Source organism: Cupressus sempervirens, chromosome 4 (genome assembly GCF_028749045.1).
Source record: "Cupressus sempervirens isolate cs-2001-9-10 chromosome 4, ASM2874904v1, whole genome shotgun sequence".
In the NCBI taxonomy this organism is placed as follows: Eukaryota; Viridiplantae; Streptophyta; class Pinopsida; order Cupressales; family Cupressaceae; genus Cupressus; species Cupressus sempervirens.
The window spans coordinates 765,453,962-765,473,065 of record NC_143121.1 but is presented as its reverse complement, the minus strand read 5'-3'; the positions used below and the strand labels follow the sequence as shown (position 1 = coordinate 765,473,065).

Below are 19,104 nucleotides of genomic sequence, written 5' to 3'. Positions count from 1 at the left end.
TCACCCAAATCCTAGAATTTGAAGAATGTATTTGACAACTCTTTTGGCTTACTCTCTAGGCCAATAAGTTTCTCGTAACTAGAAGCTTTGATTGTCATTTGCCAAATGATTACAAAGGATGCAGATTTTGATAAATAGTCATTTTAAATATACTTGAATAAGGGAAATACCAGCAATCCTAATGAAATAGGTAGATGAATTCAAACGTTGGCGCCACATGAACAAAATTAAGTTTGGCCAACGTTCACAATGGAAAGATTTGCATTTAATTCTTTGAGAAACGGCTATTTAAACTTTCTGTTATTTGCACATCAAATATAACATTTCCGGAAGCACAATTACTTTACTAGAGTTATATGACTTTGCATGAGTGTTTTATCTTTACGAGAAGTGCCCAACTTTCCACCAAAGTCCAAAATGCACAAATATTTAACAGCGCTTATATATGTGGGAGAGAGAGATACACTTAACTTTTCCGCAAGTCGCTTTCCCTTTATCCGGAAATACAGCATGGGCAATAATCCTTTGGTAGCGCGCACACTTCATTCTTCTTCTTCCCACCGAAAGCTTTTAGTATTGCTTTCTCTTTGTATCGGGGTTACCTTTTATTATTGACATTTCCGGAAGCATCTAATGGGAGTGTCTGAGGAATATTCATATTTTAGGGCATCCTTACTTTACTCTTTTCACACTCTTCAGAAAAATGGCTTCTTTGTTACCTTAGGATGGAAAATACCCTTTACGACCGCATTTCCCAATCTAAGATCCAGCAAGCAGCCTGTTACTTTTATTTCTTTGTGGAGGCCTCAATGCTTAGTTTATGACCACATCTTAACAATTGCAAGTCATTATACAGTCCCTCGGTCATTGGGGTAGACTTTTATCTTAAATTCATGTGGCATCGGAAGCAGAGAGTAGACTTTTATCTTAAATACATTTGCTTCCGTCTATAAACTCGCAAACCTCTGATTTTGACAAAATCACAATTGAGACCTATCAGCAACTGCCATGCCTCTGTTCTTCGGAGCCGCACTTGATGTGGTTTGCTTGAAGGGGAAGAGTTGCTCGAGATCTCTGAAGCCGTGGAAAATGAAATGTTAGGACCAAGTACTTGATAATGAGGTGAAGAACAACTTACTTCTCATCGGGAAGACGCCAAAGTACAAACCAATGACTCCTAGATGACCTAAATTGCATGCGCGTTGGATAAACAAGAAAGCCACAATGGAAGAAAGTAGATGGCTTGGGAAAGATGAGAAGTAATTTACCTAAGACATACTTCATGTATAACACATTCTCAATCTAACCAAATACTTCAATCAAAACAAGAAGGGGCAACTAAAACTTGGCAACAATGAGCATCTCGCAAGGTCTTCTCAAACAATTTGGGCCTCCCAACTATTACAAGAGGGGTTAATTGTCCTTCTTTTGAAGTTTGGCCCTTTGTACTAGAAGTTTGTGAACTCTTCTCACCTTTTGAACCCTTTTGCAAAATATCCTTTGCAACTGTTGGTGGATCATGAGGTTTCTTGGAGACCAAGTTTTCTTCAAACTTGACATCTCTGCTCACAAATGTCCTTTGTTGTGTTGGTATAAAAACCTTGTGGGTTTTTGACTCTTCATTGTATCCCACAAGAATGCCCTTCTCACCTGAGGGCTCCAACTTTGTCCTCTTCTCCACAGGCATGTGAATATAAACTAGACAACTAAAAGTCCTAAAATGTCCTATCTCAAGTTTAAACCCTATAAAAGACAGATTTTATCTACTCAAAGTGCTCCGCATTGTTCGTTGTGGGCTGCGAACTAGATTGCTTAGATAGGTTAGCCAAGCGCTTCCAACATTCAACCTTCAGGTGCCCATAATTGTGGCAATAGTTGCATTGAATGTTCTTTTTCCTGGAGCCTTCTGAAGTTGGAGCAGAGGACCTCTGCCAAGAAGATTGTTGTGAACCAAAACCACCTTATCATTGTCGTGATATTCGAAGATGGTTAGCATCTGTTGTTTCCACCTGCCAGAATGGCGACTGTTGAACTTCTGACTTCCCTCGAGCAAAATATTAGTCAAAGATGCCATAGCACATTTTTCAATGAAAAAGCGTAAAAATTTGTAAAGGCACGTACTTTGAGGCAAAAAACAAGACCCAAAAAAATGAAGAGGTAACCAAAAGAGAGCCTCAAAAAACCCAAAAAAAATATGTCGTTAATTTTGGATCTGTTAGCTCGAAAATCAAGGCACCCAAAAAAAAGACGGCAAACCAATTGAGCTCTTGAAAAACCCACAAATTTATACGAAAAAATTTGATCCTATACCAAAAATTAGGCTTTCGAACAAAAATGGCCCTAGCTTCAAAAAAGCTTAGATAAATGGCAAATTTGCAGAGAAAATTGCAAAATCTGTGCATGAATAACCAATAGAGGCTTGTAAAAAACCTAGACGCCTCCAAATAGGCAAAAAACAACCACTTTAAAAAAAAAATGGAAAAATCGGGCCACAAAACAGACGTGCGATTTTCAAAAAATTTTGGACGCAAGTGGTAGGAAAATTTGGCCGTGAGTTGTAGAGAAATGGCGCCCAACAAGCCTCCACATGAACAGCAGATAATAACCCTCGATTTTCAAAAGATCGAGTCGAACTAGTTGCAAATAGAAGGATGCGAGTTTGCAGATCAGAAAAAATCGCAGGAGTCACAGACAATATAGTGCAATTTTTTGGCAAAAAACCCTAGTTGAACCAGAGGTTTTGGAAGCAAATATGCATGAAAATAATTTCAAAAATAAAAGGCAGATAATTTCAACCAAGAAATTATAATTATTTTCGAAAAAATTTAGAGTGTTGGCTTTGATACCATATTACGAAGTAAATGGAAAATATTTGCTTGATATTAACAAAGACCAAGAGGTCAATATATAGAAAAGAATAAAATAGTGTTTCCTTAGGAAACGATCGTAAAGAATAGAAACATTCTATTCTAGCTAAAAGAAAGCTAAAGAAAGCTAACAAATAACTACAAACTAACTAATATTAGAAACATTCTAATATTTACAATAGATTACAAATAGATAACCATTAACTAATAATAGAAGCTTATCTATTATCGTAATAGTCTGATCTCAGCACCTTGATCTTCTTCCCTACCAAATTCTCCACTTGAGATTTATACTCGTTGAGTAGACTGAAGGCCTCATCTTTGGTCTTCATGAAGTAGATCTAGGTCTTCCTAGAGATATCATCAATGAAGGTGACATGGATGCATCATTCGTTGATGCCATTGACATAGGCCCACAAACATCGAAATGTACTAGATCCAAAATCTCTTTGGATCGAATTTCACTATTTAGCAATGAAGCTTTGACATTTATGTCAAGAGCACAACCTTTACATACCCCTTGTTGCTCCAAACTAAACTTTGGAAGTCCGGTGGCCATCTCTCTCAATCTAGATAGTGCTTTGTGATGCAAGTGCCCCATCCTCTTATGCCGCAATGTGCACAAGCTCTCACTGCTATGCACCAGTGCTTGAATGGAGTTACCTTGTAGCCTATACAAGTTGCCTTCCCTGACTCCTATCCTCATAGCTGTGTCTGAATTGGCTCCCTCTAGGCATATAAACACTTGCCCTTTCTGGAAGGTAATAGTGTAACATTTGTCCCCCATAACTGAGATGGACAAGTTCTTTAGACCAAGTACATACAACACTTCTTGAGCATCAATTGATCCTCCTCACTCAAGCTAAAACTACACAATTCCTTGTCCCTTAACTGCACGCAAGGCATCATTGCCAAGCTCCACAGTGATCCCTGAGTTATACTCAGAAAGTTGATTGAACAACTCTCGTGCTTCAGTCATGTGACGGGAAGCACCATTGTCCAGGTGCCAATCACTTCTAAATATAGATTCGGTAGAAGGGCAAGCTACAAGGGAAAAATCCTTCTCAAACTTTGTTGCAAATTCACTCAATTAAGTCTCTATTGTTGTTGCTGCTACTACTTGTGTCTTCCTTGTGCCTTTCTTCTTCTCTGGACACTGATAAGCATAGTGACCTTGCTTATGGCAAACAAGGCACTTGATCTTGCTTAAGTCTTTCTTGTTTTCAAGATGATGTCCTTCACCACAATCGTTACCTTCTCTTTTCTTAGTCTTGGTGTTGAGGGCCAAGTTTTCATCACCACATCCTTGCTTGTTGGACCTAAACTCCTCTCGAGTCTCCTCTTGAAAAGAATCATCCCATAGCCTCTGCCAATCTGGAATGTTTTCTCGACCACAAATTCCCTTCACAAATGGTTCCCATGGCTAGGTGAAACCATTTAGAGCTATATTCACTAGCTATGCATCCGAGATCTTTTCTCCAACTACTGCAAGCTGATCACAGATCTGTGTGATCCTCATAAGGAGACTGGTAACATTATTAGATTTGGTCATCTGACACTCTTGGAACTTGTTCTTCAGAACCATCTTTGGGTTCATATTATCACTTTGAAAGAGACCAAGTCATCAAACAGGTTCTTGGCTTACATCTTTTCTACTATATGTGAATCAAGAGATCCTTTACAACATCTAGAATCACCCTTTGTCCTTTAGTGTCCTTATCCAGTGCTGCCTGAAGTGCAAAATCTGTTTGTAGTGGAAAAACCTTTTCGACATTCTCCCACAAGTCTTGCCCTTTGAGAAGCCGGTATGACTCTTGCATTCCATGGCAAGAAGTTTGAAACCCCATCTAGCCTATCCTCAAACCTGAGACTGTTGGCTGCCATCTGTCATGTGCTTTTATTTTAAAACTTAAAGCTCTAATACCATGTTAATTTCTTAAATCCAATATCTAGGTAAATAGATCAGATCTAGATTTACACTACTAGATTTATTTAGCAAAATAAAGCAGCGGAAAACTAGAAAAGAAAAACACAGTCATACACAATTCATATGCTCTTCAATCAGTTCATCATTCAAAATAACTTCAGAACTTATAAGAGCTCCCAATACACAGGAAACTGCCTCTGAAAAACAAGTTATAACCAAAACAGAAAACCTGGAATATACTTGGTATTGCTACCTTCTCCTTTGTTGTCAACTGATGTAAAGTTTCTCCTTTCTGCCTTGCTGCAAATCAGAATTCTCTTCTCTGATTGTTTTGTCCTTGACAAAGATTATTGAATTCTATTTTAACTCTTAGCTTCCTTTCATAACAGCAGTTGGGAAAAGTAGAGTCCTACTTGAAGCCTACTTCCATTAAGTAGAGTCCTACTTGAAGTCTACTTTGTAGGTGACTAATTTAATTAGTTAGGTGGATAAAGTAGAGTCCTACTTGAACACTACTTCCAACTTACCTTTATCAGCTACAATTATCAACGAGTCTCTAGAAAGACAATACTCTACCCATCCCAGGATTGGACTTGGACAAATGTGGATAAGAGTTTCAGAGGTTCAGCCTAACTAAAGTTGCAGCTTCACATAGCAATCAGATTTAAACCAAGGAAACAATACACAAGGGTTTAAGGAGTCCCAACAAAGCAGACCCTATTTAAAAACGTATGCAGGTTATCATATTCCTACATAGTCTGTCCTAACAGACTTTAGTTTTTACTTATAGTCATTACCATAAAGTAAGTCATTATTCATTTAAATCTAAGTTACCAATGCATCTAGGATGGAGGGAAATGCGGATGCTGGTGTGTTCTAGTGTGCAGATGCGGGAGGATGCACGGGGGTGCTGTCAGAAAGCACTTCTTTCTCTTGCGGATGCGCGTGGGGTTCTTGGGAGAGCATCTGGGCACATCCCGTGAGCATCCAGATGCTTTGAGCGGCCAGTCACTTAAGTGACTTAATAAAACATGTGCTTTATATGTTTTTTTATTATATTTTTTTCCTCCTATTTGCCTCAACCCTACAACGGCCCTAATAGAGGTCATTCATTGCCCATTCTTCCCATTTTGTTTGCAGCTGGGCTCTCTTCTCATTTGGTCTCCATTGTGGCATTCTAAAAGCAAGGTCATTAGTTTTGAAGAGAATCATTAGTAGGGTGTCTATTGAGCTTCCACAAAGGACGAATAAGCATCCAAGGTAAGCATTTGATCCATTTCATGAGCTTTTTTAGTGATTTTTTTATATCTTCATGAATTTTTCAAGTTTTAGAAGAGTCTTTCAAGATTTTTCATCTTTTTTTTTTAAGAAATGAAGGAATAAGTGTAGCCACCTTTTTTTAGTATTTTTGCACTGTATATTTGCACTTGTATGTTTCATGTTCATAGTTTTTTTTAACATTTCTAAGTTAATTTTTTCTATTTTCTTATTAGATTCATAGTTTCTATTGTGCAAGAAAAGCCACTACTAATAGTCAAAGTTTAACAACAGGGCAAGAACTAAGTGATAACTTCAATATTGATGTGGCATCTCCATTATGGAAACACACCACAAGATCATCACAGGTTTTCGAAGGTGGGTCATACATTTGGAGATGCAATGTATGTCATAGTAAACCATTCAACAGCTCTTATTTTCAGGTCAAAGCTCATTTTATGGGCCCTACTAGTAAAGGAATAGGATTGTGCAAGGGAAGTAAAGATGGAAAAAGGTTGAGCGATGCACAATTAGCCGGATTCATAAAAGAACAAGAGGTTGTTGATCGTTTAATGAGCAAATCAAAAACAAGTCTGTACAAAACTTCACCTACAAAGAGCAAAGTGAATGTGCCCACCGATCATGTTGCATCCTCCAAACATCCATTCTTGGAAGTGGGAGAGGAGGAGGATGAAGTAGAAGTTATCACTCGCAAAAGAGGTCCGTTGGATCAAGCATTCAAAATGGAGGCAAGAGAGATTGTTGATGAAGCAATTGCGCGTTGCCTTTATGCCAATGGTCTTCCTTTTGATTTGGTAAGATCACCATATTGGAAGGAAATGGTTGCAGCCATCCTTAGAGCACCAGCTGATTACATTAGCCCCGGGTTTGAAAAGGTGTGTACTACTCTTTTGCAAAAAGAAAAGATTTCTATAGACAAAGCTCTTCAACCAATTAGGACATTTTGGAAAACTTCCGGCATAACTATTGTGTCCGATGGATGGAAAGACACAAGAAACGGACCATTGATAAACGTGATTGCAATATCTCCCAAAGGGGCAATGTTTTTAAGGGTTATTGATTGTGAAGGACAAGTTAAGGATTCACAATTCATTTCTAAAATTCTCATTGAGGCAATAGAGATGGTGGGTAGTGAGAATGTGGTCTAGGTGGTCACAGATAATGCCACAAATTGTAGAGGTGTGGGTGCTTTGGTCGAGTCTCGATACGACCATATTTTTTGGACACCATGCACTGTACACTCTCAACTTGGTCATGCAACAAATTGGCACCCAAATAGATTGGGTGAAGAAAATATACCAAGAGGGAGAGGAGATACAAATGTTTGTGACAAACCACCACATGTCACAATCTATAATCAGATCATTCTCCAAGTTGGAGTTGTTGAAGGTAGATTTAAAATTGTAATTACTTAGTTTCATTTATTTATTTATTTTGAATCAGTTTTATATTCATGTTCGATTATCAAATTTCTTGTTAATAACTTTGTTTTATATTTGATGTCATATTGTCAACTTTCTTATAGGTTGCTGAGACTAAATTTGCATCTCATATTGTTGTTCTGAAACAACTCCTCAAGGTGCAATCAGCATTGGGCCAAATAATTATTTGTAACCAATGGGCTATATGGAGGGCTTCAAATTCAGGGAGAGCCTTGAAGGTCAAGGGTATGATCTTGGATGAGCATTGGTGGGCTCGTGTGCAATTTGTATTGGATTTCATTGATCCTATCATGACTATGCTATGCTTTGTCGATACAGATGCACCTTGCTTGGGGGATGTGTACAATGGCATGGACACCATGGTAGAAAAGGTAAAGCTTTCCATACAACCACATGAGACTAACTCCATAGAATGCGAAGCCTTGTGCAAAAAGGTGGAGGGTATCATTCATCCTCGTTGGGAGAGGATGACTACCCCATTGCACCTCCTTGCATATGCCTTATCTCCAAGGTACTATAGCCAGGAAATACTCGCTATGCCAAATAGAATTGCACCATATGCGGATGAAAAAGTTGCTACTAGGTGCTACACTGCATTTGCAAGACTCTTCTCAGATGATGAAATGCACAAAATGGTGAGGCAAGAATTTTGCTTATTTGCTTCAGGATCAAAACTTACTCCATATGCAATAAAGGACCAAAATGACATGGGAGCTATCACATGGTGGTACATGTATGGTCAACCATTCAAGCATCTACAACCTCTTGCAATCAAGATCCTCTCACAAGTAGGTTTTCATTTATTTATATATTTAGCAATTGTATTCTACACTGTAGTGTTTAACATTATCTAATTTGCTTTTCATTTGTATGTTTCATTTTAAATTTTTATGAACACTATTTCAAGTTGCAAGTTCTTCTGTTGAACGGAATTGAAGTACATACTCCTATATCCATTAAGTGAAGCGCAACTGGTTGGGCTCAAAGAAAGCTGAGGACTTGGTTTATATACATACCAACTTGCTTCTTTTGTCACATATGGAGGATGGATACAAGGAAGAGTCAACCAAGCTTTGGGATGTAGCCCCTAAATGTGCGAACTTGGATGCAACACTTCAGGATCTTACTATGATGATGGATGATGATGTTGATAACATCATAGCACGTGCATCTAGCACAATTGGAACCATGCATGGTTCAAATGAACTTGCAAGTGTTGCAGTAGGAGAAGATGATGAGAATGTGGATTTTTTTGAGAATCCTTCTGATTCTGAATGACTGAATGTGATTTGTGAATCTTGAACCTTGACTCTTGATTGATCAACATTGAACCATGAACTATATTTTGATTTTGTAATTCGAAATGCATTAGAATCTTGAACTTGAGTAATTTACTAATTAGACATTACTGTTATTTCAATTTGATTATGATAATGATTCAATGAACGGTTTATTTTTGTATATTTCTTGTATTTCTTTGCATACATAAATTATAGTTAAAAACTTTATATATATGTATGTATGTATGTATGTATGGATGCACCCAAACGCATCCAAAATCCCAAAAAAATAAATCCATACATCCACGCATGAGCACCCCACACCCGCATCAGACTAGAATCGGTAACTTAGCTTTGAATGAGTATCATTTGTTGCGTAATACTTATATAGGATTCCAAAATCCAACAATAATGCATGAAAACTCTGAATTCCTAAAGAGCTTAAGATTTCCAACCAGCATCATGTGATTTCATCCTAACAACTACCTAATTTCCCACCACATTTGAAGAGTGATTCCTAAGACTTGTCAAATTTCTAATCTAGGTTGTGAGAAAAATCCAAAATGAGCCTCAGATATCCAACCTACATGAGAAATTGCCCGAGCACAAACGAAATTTCCAATTTGCTTGTAATTCAAAATTCCCAACATTGATCAAACTTCCACCCAACATGGAGAAGAAATCTTTATACTTTTTTCTCTGCTTTTGAAAAGTCCCAAGGCAGGCCTCATTTCCAACCTGCTTTTGCTAAGGAATTACAAAACCTTAGTGAGATATCTGATTTGCTCCTGAGCGAAATTCCTAAAGACCATATGATTTGAAGAGATAATTGTAAAGATTGGCTTTGGTGCAAAATCGTAACAATGGCCTGATTTCCAACCTCCCCCAAATTTCCAACTATTTGAGTCAAATTCCAAACCATCATGTAAATTTCAATCTGCAGTTATGAAGAAAATACCTAAAGGTAGAAATTCCAATGTCAATGCGATGAAAAATTCTAATGCAGGGAGAATTTCCGCCCTGGTCTTGGGGGCTTAAGGAACCATTCAAGGTAAAATCCTAATGAGGGTCAGAATTCTGACCACTTGTAGAATTAGTTTTAAAACAAATTTTGAGGGATGTTGCTCCAACTAGGGCGAAGATCCCGATTGCTATGACAGTCAGCTTGCTATGAAGGTCGGCTTGCTGGGAGATGCAAACGAAAACGTTTAATTGCTAATCAGGTCAGCCTGAGAGTGTGAAGGGTTGCAAACAAATCATTTATATGCTGAGGGTCGCCCTCTTTAACTAAGAAGGCGTGTCCTTTAAAGGGATGCCTGTAAAGACAGATCAAGTGCCTTTATTTCAATCACAATTCAATGCAAATTTCAAGCTAAATTGACTACAATCAGAGCAGCAGGGGTGAAATCGATAAGTGCAGAGAAGACCCTGGAAAGGCATGTGAACATGATCATTAGACGGACCCCAAATCAGGTGTAAAGTGTGAAAATCAGAACTAGAAAGGGTGCAGATTGAAAATTAAAATTTAGAGTTCAGCTCCAAAGTCAGATCTTGCTTTATGGCAGGCATGACTTGCAGTTAGAATGATAAAGATTTAAGGATCTGAGTTTGTAAATCATTTGTAAGAACCTGGAGTGTCTCGCATTTAAGTTCCTTTCAAATCTCGGATTAAAAATGTTAGTGATTATCTTCTTACAAATACTTCACTTCTAATATGAATATTTTCTATTGTTTTGCAAGGATTTAAACATGGAGCTGAATTGGAGATAATTGTGGACGATGATGATCAGGTGAGCAACTGCATGAAAGGGAATTCAAAGGGAAAAGAAAAATCATTGCAACATCAAAAGCAACCTGAACAAGGAAGGACATCACAACTTCAGTGATGTAGAGGAAAGGATTATGAGATGCCTCCGGCACATTTTGCCTTGCCAAATGATTCAATGTCCCCATAAAGAAGGCATCATTTATATGATGATCAATGTTGCATATCCAAATTTGTTGGAAACCTTAACCAAGGGTGATGATCGAATTGCAAATATGCACATCTCATGGAATAAGGGAAGATGAGGGTCGACAAGTTCAAGTCATGAAGAAGGACCAAGGCCAAGATATCAAGACAAGTAAAACTTCAAGAACATTTTTCAATGAGAAGATTTCCAAAATAAGTAGGATGAAGAAGTGGAGTTGAAATAAGGATAACAAGAAAAGCTTGTTGAGGTGGTGCCAACTCATTTTCAACCAAAGTAGTTCCAACTTGACAAGTCCAAGTTCATCCAATCAAGTTATTCCAAGTAGAGATGTGGAATGCATCTAATGTATTCCCCCATTGAATTTTTCTCATTGTTCCATCCTTAAAAGGATATGTATTCAAAGCAATGTGATTTTCTCATTGGCCAGCATTCAATGCTTGCAAGGGGTAGTTAAAGCAAACCCTTTTTAGGGTTATTTTAAATAATATTGGTTGTTGATCTTGAATCAATTTAAGGCGTCCATTGTACTTGAGGCCTCTATTGTAAGGCATGCTCATTTCATTTGTAAAGGGAGATTTTGTGAAATTGTTGCTAAGATACTACCAAAGTAATTTCCAATCCATTGAAGCTCAGTGAGTATTTGTATTATTTACGAGTGTTGCATGGTGTCCTACTTCTCACCTAGATAGGATTTGTTATGTTGAGTACAAGTTGTTTTAGTTGAGTAGACAATGAAAGACTTTACTATTGATTCATGGTTAAACTTATGTTAAGAACTCTTGCTACTTGTTAATTGCAAGTCAAAGTACAAGGTTGAACTCATTGCAAAGCACTTAGCTTCAATTTTTTCATGCACATTGACTTGCATACTTTATGGTTTTGATGTAGATGAGCAATTTTAAAATAATCCACGCACCCTTGGAAGATAGCACCTTCCTTTGTGTAGTTGTTTAAGTGGGCAAAACAAAGTTTGGCTTGCTTCACCTCATCATCAATAATCTCTTGCATTGGAAGAGTTAGAGGTAGAAGTAGCTTAAATAACTAAACCCATATCCTTCTTGCATTTTATTTAAAAATCCTCATTAAAAATAGTTGAAGAGCCCACATTGCCAAATCATTTGTCATTTGAAAATTTGATGGATCCATGAACGAATAGCATAAGTCCCTTTGTGATTACCAACAAATCACATCATTAAACTAAATTGTGTCCAATACTAAAGACACTAGTATGCATTGTAAACCTTGGGGTTGTTTTACTTGATCACACAATTTCACATTGTTCTACATTTGAAGCTTCCTTGTTCAAGAGAGGGTAGAATAATTGTATTATATCTTTCACATTGGAGTGGTCACAAAAACTCAAATCAACAAGCAACTACCAATAACGCAATCGAACTAGATAAATCTTGGCAAAAACACATTGAGTACCTCCTGAAATTTATTGAGCCTATATTGAATATCATTCCATATACTGACACGAACAAGCCTTGCTTGCGTGAGGTATATGATGACATTGACGCAATGATTGAGGATACCAAAGTCATCATAAATGATAAAGACCAAGATCCTAAAGATACATTCAAGGAGCTATAGAAAATCATGGCAAAAAGATGGAGCAAAATGACTACTCCTTTGCATCTCCTTGCCTTTGCATTGAGCCCTAAGTGCTATAGTCAGTTAGTCCTTAATAATGATGCCACTAGCACAAGAGTTGCCCAATATAGAGATCTTGAAGTTGCTCAAGGATAGAAGGAAGCCCTTTGTAGACTCTTTCACGAAGATATACAACCTACAACAAGCGGTGAATTCATAAGTTCTACAAACATGGATAATTGTGGTCTTGATACTCTTTTGGACAAGCATAGTGTTGATGCTCATAAATGGCAGTACTTCTATGGAGAAGCAAACTAATGCCTACAACCCATTGCCATAGAAATTTTAACAAAAGTTCATTCTTAACTCTTAAGATTCTAATTTCTTGTTGATGAAATTACATTTAAAATTTAATCCATAGCCCTTAACTCTCTAATTTCAAAATTGAAAATCTTGCTAGGTTGCTAGTTCATCGTAATTTGAGAGGAATTGGAGCACGTACTCCTTCATCCACTCAATAAAGTGTAATAGACTAAACTCCAAGAATGCAGAAGACTTGGTCAATGTGCATTCAAACTTGTGGCACCTAACACGCAAAGAAAATACCTACAAAAAAGGGGAGATAAGGGAGTGGAATGTTCATCCAGAGCATGTGGAGTCAGATGATTTATTTGCCCGCCTTGATGCACTTGGAGTTGATGAAGACCATGAGCTAACAAGTGATCATAAAGTAGATCATGAGATTGCTAGCACCACGGCCAATCCTTGTGCTAGTGCCACTGCCAATGACACTATTTGTGCTTCTTCTAGTTTACCACAACATATTGATATGGAGAATGATTATTGATAATATTTTTTATGAGTTTTGATGATATTTGATCAGTGAAGGCTGATTATTAATAGTTAATTATTTTTTAACTGAAACATTGACATGGTGGTGTTTTTTGGCATTTTGCTATGTTGTTTGGACTAAACATTAATATGTATGGTGGCGTATTTTACTATGTTACTTGACAATTAGCATAGTGATGTATTGCAAACTCAATTACTACTGCATATATGAATTTATTTTTTATTTTTTATATGTTTTTGTACGGGCAACCCAAAACAAACCCATAGCCCCTAAAACAATTTGATCAAACCTATGGACCCAAACCCAAAACCCAATCCCCAACACAAGTCGGCAACTTAGGTGGTTTGCATGAATATATTTTTAAACATCTATGTCTGATATATGCAGCAATATAATGCACAATTTCTTACAAATTATATAGGATAACATATTTGGCCATAGCATCGTATATATTAGACATAAGTGATAATGTCGGTTTCCAAATAGCAACAATCAATCATGGCAAGGTGAGGAATGGAATACAAAGAAGGAGAACTACTATAGGCTTCCTCACTAGGCACAGCACCTCATATGGATGGTGGAAGGCCACGAGACCAAGAGGGATAGTACATCCACTCTTGAGCCTAGGGTAGAGGATCGTTTTGGGTACCCTATACAAGGAGGAAGAAATGCTATAGGCTTCATCACTATGTGCACTGCCTCATATGGATGGCGAAAGGCCACATAAGGCCAAGAAGGATGGTATATCTGCTCTTGAGGCTAGGCTAGAGTATCATTTTGGGCACCCTATTGAAGTTTCCCCTCCAAACTTTACCTAATTGATTGCTAGGATATTTTCAAGGGATTCTCAATCATAAGGGGGTGAATAAGGATGACATGAAGATAGAGAACTATTACGAAGTAATTATAAAACATTTGCTTGTTATTAACAGAGACCAAGAGGTCTATATATACAAAAGAATAAAGCGATATTTCCTTAGGAAATGATCATAAAGAATTGAAATATTATATTCTAACTAAAAGAAAGCTGAAGAAACCTAACAGATAACTACAACTAACTAAATATTAGAAACATTCTAATATTTACAGAAGATTACAATAGATAACCATTAGATACTAAACAGAGATCATAGAAACTATCTATTATCGTAATACCCTCCCTTAATGGTTAATCTATCCAGAGCACAAAGCTATCAAAAAGCATAAAAGGCAGATTTTGTCTGCTCAAGGTGCTTTGCACTATTCGTTGTGGTGCGAACCAGATTGCTTAGATCATTTTCTCTGCTCAAGGTGCTTCGCACTGTTCACTGTGGGTTGCGAACCAGATTGCTTAGATAGGGCAGCTAAGCACGTCCAATATTCAACCTTCATGTGCCCAAACTTGTGGCAATAGTTGTATTGAATGTTTTTCTTCCGGGAGCCTTCTGAATCTGGAGCAGAGGATGTCTGCTAAGAAGAGTGTTGACGGTACTTTGGATAATGCTCCAAAACTTTGTAGATGAGCGTAATTCTCCAAATCAAATCGCAAGAAGTCATAATTTTTAGGTCAAAAATCAATCAAAACCCAACATGATTTTCGAGGTTTAAAAACAATCAAAATCCAGCATGATTTTTGAGGTGAAAAATCAATCAAAACCCAACATTACAAAGCTTCATTTTTTTATAGGAAAAATGGTAAAACCCAACAGATAATTTTTTAGGATAAAATTACAAACCCACAAAGGAATCCCACATAACTTTGCGAATTACAGAATCAAAAAAATTTAAGGGAAAATTTATAGAAACCCATAAGAAACTTTTTAGGGAAAATAAATGTAAACCCATCAGAATTTTTTTTTTTTTGGGAAAAAAATTATGAAAACCCACCAAAATTTTTAAGGGAGGCAAAACACGAGACTTTGCATTGTAAAGTAGCACATGCAAACAACATGCAAGTACATTCAACCTTCAAAAAGTAGAGACCTAGAAAATTTGAAGGGTGACCAAGAAGAGAGCTCAAAAAACCTAGCAAGAATATGTTGTCAGTTTCTCGAGCAGCTAGCTTGAAAATTGAGGCACAAAAATCGAGGCACCCAAAAAAACTGACAACCCAATTGATCTATCGAAAAACCCACCAAGAATCTAAATTCGGAAATAATTCCGAACCCAAAAGTTGGGTTTTGAACAAAAGCGGCCCTACTGCAAAAAAAAAAACAAAAAATGGTAGAAATGTGCAAAAAAAGCAAACGGATCTGGATAGAAATGGGTTGCAAAACCGAAGCAGAAGTCAACGGATTTAGATCTCTTAGAATGGAAACCCTAGTCAGATTATAGAGAGAGTTGGAAGCAAATATGCATGTAAATAATTTTGAAAATAAAAGGCAGATAATTTCAACCAAGAAATTATAATTATTCTCAAAAAAAATTAGAGTGTTGGCTCTGATACCATATTACGAAGTAATTGGAAAATATTTGCTTGTTATTAACAGAGACCGAGAGGTCTACATATACAAAAGAATAAAGCAATGTTTCCTTAGGAAACGATAGTAAAGAATAAAAATATTTTATTCTAGCTAAAAGAAAGTTGAAGAAAGCTAACAGATAACCACAGCTAACTAAATATTAAAAACGTTCTAATATTTACAGAAGATTACAATAGATAACCATTAGATACTAAACAGATATAATAGAAACTATCTATTATCGTAATAAGAACTACACGATTCATCACTAGGTAGACCACCTTATGATGGATGGATGGTAGAAGGCCCAATGAGGACAAGAGGGATTATATATCCACTCTTATGAATTGTATCTTCAATAATTGCCTAACATGTTTGCAGGATCTCAACAAGGATCTCTTTTTCTTTTACATTCTTTGGGTAAAGTTATATCTCTAACTATATTATGTTCCCTCTTTTTCATTGAATTTTTCCTTCTAGGGCAGAATATAGAGTGATACATTACAGTATATCATTCTCTTCTGTTTATGGCTGCGACTACAGTTTTTTTTTTCAGCAGACTTGCTGGTTGCTGCTGTCTTTGTCAGTAGTTTTCTTGTCAATCTGTAATCTGAATTGTAATCTAGAATATTGATTTGATTCTTCCAATAAAAATTTAGTGAAATTAGCTAACTCGGTCACGTAGTTTTCTCATGAAGATCTTCCTTGTACTCTATACTCTTAATGACTCATTATAGTATGAAAATCAGGTTGTCAGATCAGAACACAGAGAAAGGGTGCATTGAGTGATTGAAACTTAATACTGATGTCCTACAGAAAACATGCATGGCTAACAGATAAATTAAGCCTACTCAATTTGTTTTAACAGGTTACAATCAGTTCAACAAATCACATGCAAAGACTGTTGGCAAAGAAAGGTTCAGCCACAGCAGAAACTCTCTGATAGGATCTAAATACAGAACCTGTAGCATTTTGGGAAGCTAAATGCATTGAAGATTACTTGATTTCATTTATAAGAATCACCTAAAATATTTTTATTTTATATCAGTGAGTTTCAGGCCTTTAGCACTAACCCATGCACATAAGGGCAATCCAGTTCAAAGTTTAGCTGCAGAGAAATTCTGCTTAAGGGTAAACACACTAGCTCCAAGACACAAGAAATCCTGATGACTTTACACTTAATCGAGAAGGGAACCTCATTATCTCACATTTTCCTGCTATCCAAGAGGGTTTTCTGCAATCAATTGGGTATCAGCTCTTGGCCACATTATGGCCCACACATAAGAAAAGGTAAAAGGTTGAAAGTGTAGCAATTTTTCCACTTCTCCTGCACAAATTTATTTGCGTTCAACAAGTTGCACCTTGAACCTTGACCAAAACCTCGAGTTGAGTTTGTTTATATACATATGTAACAATATTTGAATTCTTCTCGCTGCAATCTCACTTTGTCTTTGTTGAAAGTTGCATTTTCAAGAATATTTGAATTCTTATCATGTTGAGGATACCACAAGGCCAATCCGTAGCTAGCCTCTTTGTTTATTGCACCCTCTTTCCAGCAGTTATAGCTGAAAAAGAAGGGCTTATTTAATTCTCTCAGAACAATGTCATAAAGAGTCCTTACGACAGGTCATTCTATTGGTAATTGTATTTGGCCTAATTCTTCCATTTTCTTCCCTCATATTTACGCATAACCTCACTTTTTAGTATAACCGAAATCGTTGTAGGGCATGTCAAGACGGCTATAAAAATGCTATACGTCATTGGATATTGTACATTTGATTTACATTACAACTGTTTGCTTAAGGAAAAATATTCCTCAAAACAAAACGAAAAACAATTTAACGTAGAGAGACAAACAAGGCAAAACGAAATTGGAAATGAAAATGGTTATTGCTGACCTGGAGAGAAGAAAGCTGTTGCTCAAGCGATTCAAGAGCGTCCCGAATATTTATTAGGCTTAGGGTCTCCGTGTCTTCATAATCGTCTTCTTCTTCCTCCTGTGCCGATGATGCTCTCTCGATAATACAAGTGCTCAGCTTTGAATGAAGCTTGGACGCCCTGGAAAGTACAATTGCAATATCACTTGGCTCTGGCTCCATCATATACTTCAGTTGATAGAATTTATTTCACAATGCCATACACAGCAGCTTTTTAGGAATCATGAGATGAATTAAGGCAATGATTCGGCCACACTCCCATACAGAATAAAAGAAAAGATACGTCCTTGCTTTCTATGGTTGCATTGTACAAAGCGATGAAGATTTCAGAACACCGAGAGGAGTCGCAGGTTCGAATCCGATGGTCGTTGGGCTAAAATGAAACCCAAAAAAGATTAAATTATTGTCTGATAAGGCAACTTCTCTGCCCTATTTTCTCTAAATTGTTTTCAATTTTGATATTGTATCAATTAAATTAATATTATTTGTATATTATTGTAAAGGTAAAATCAATAACCTACTACCGTTAAGTGTCCGTTAGAAAATATAAACAAGAGCCATATGCTTTTTTTTCAGTTGTGTCGACGTAAAACATTACCATTTTGGTTGGGTCGCCGTTATATTTTGCTTAGCTAATGAAATGTATGTTAATTAAAAGTTTAATTGATATTTCTTTTTAAGATTTAGATTTATTTTCTCATCAATTTATTGTTAGTCGAGAGGGAACTCTTATTTTTTTCGTTTGCTTCAATTATTTAAAGACAAATACAATAGTCCAAAGTTTGGAAGGCAAGATTTTATGAATTAATTTTAATGTGTTATTGTATTTGTCGTGCAACATACTATTGCAAGCATAAGTAGTGATTTTTTTTTTCTACTTGAACAAATGATATCTAATTTTAATGATAATTTAAACAAAATAAAGTGAATGGTAACATTACATTTATATATAAATTTTTTTTTTTAATTTTTTTTTTAATAATTTGAATGATAATTTAAACAAAATAAAGTGAATAGTAACATTACATTTATATATAAATTAATTTTTTTAATTATATAATTTATGTGTTTTACAGGGATGTGTCTCGTATGATTTTGGGGTCGTCCCCATACCGAGGATGCGGAGACAGATTTTGGTTGTCCTCATACCGAGGATGCGGAGACGGATTTTGGTCGTCCCCTGAGTCGTCCCCTTTTTGGCAAATTCAAAAACGTCCCCGAAACAGCAATTTTTTTGACAGGAAACTTGGGGACAGCCAACAGTACCAAGGACGATTTTGTCGTCCCCTGTCCGTCCTCGAAACTGTTGGTCATCCCCTTTTTTCCAGCCAATTTGGTAAAGGCAAAACGCCACCAAAAAAAAAAAAAAAAACCTAATTTTTGATGTCCGCGCAACCCTTAGTCATCTTAAAGACATAATAAAAATATGCAACCCATATATGGTCTATTAAAACACTAACTCTTCTAATCATTTTTAGATTTGACATACTTGCTAAGTGGAAGAAAAAAACAT

At 36.6% G+C, this 19,104-nt stretch overlaps 1 protein-coding gene across 2 annotated transcripts in view; it reads right to left on the bottom strand.

Annotated features, from left to right (window-relative positions):
• The window catches only part of PDV2 (plastid division2), an 89,221-nt gene extending 71,246 nt beyond the window's left edge, over window positions 1-17,975 (bottom strand). For both annotated transcript variants that reach the window (XM_089826802.1, XM_089826803.1), the window contains exon 1: window positions 17,553-17,975. In XM_089826802.1, coding sequence (XP_089682928.1) covers window positions 17,553-17,756 — 204 coding nt within the window. In that variant the 5' untranslated portion in view covers window positions 17,757-17,975. The remainder of the gene's footprint in view (window positions 1-17,552) is intronic.
• Between the last annotated feature and the right edge of the window lie 1,129 nt (window positions 17,976-19,104).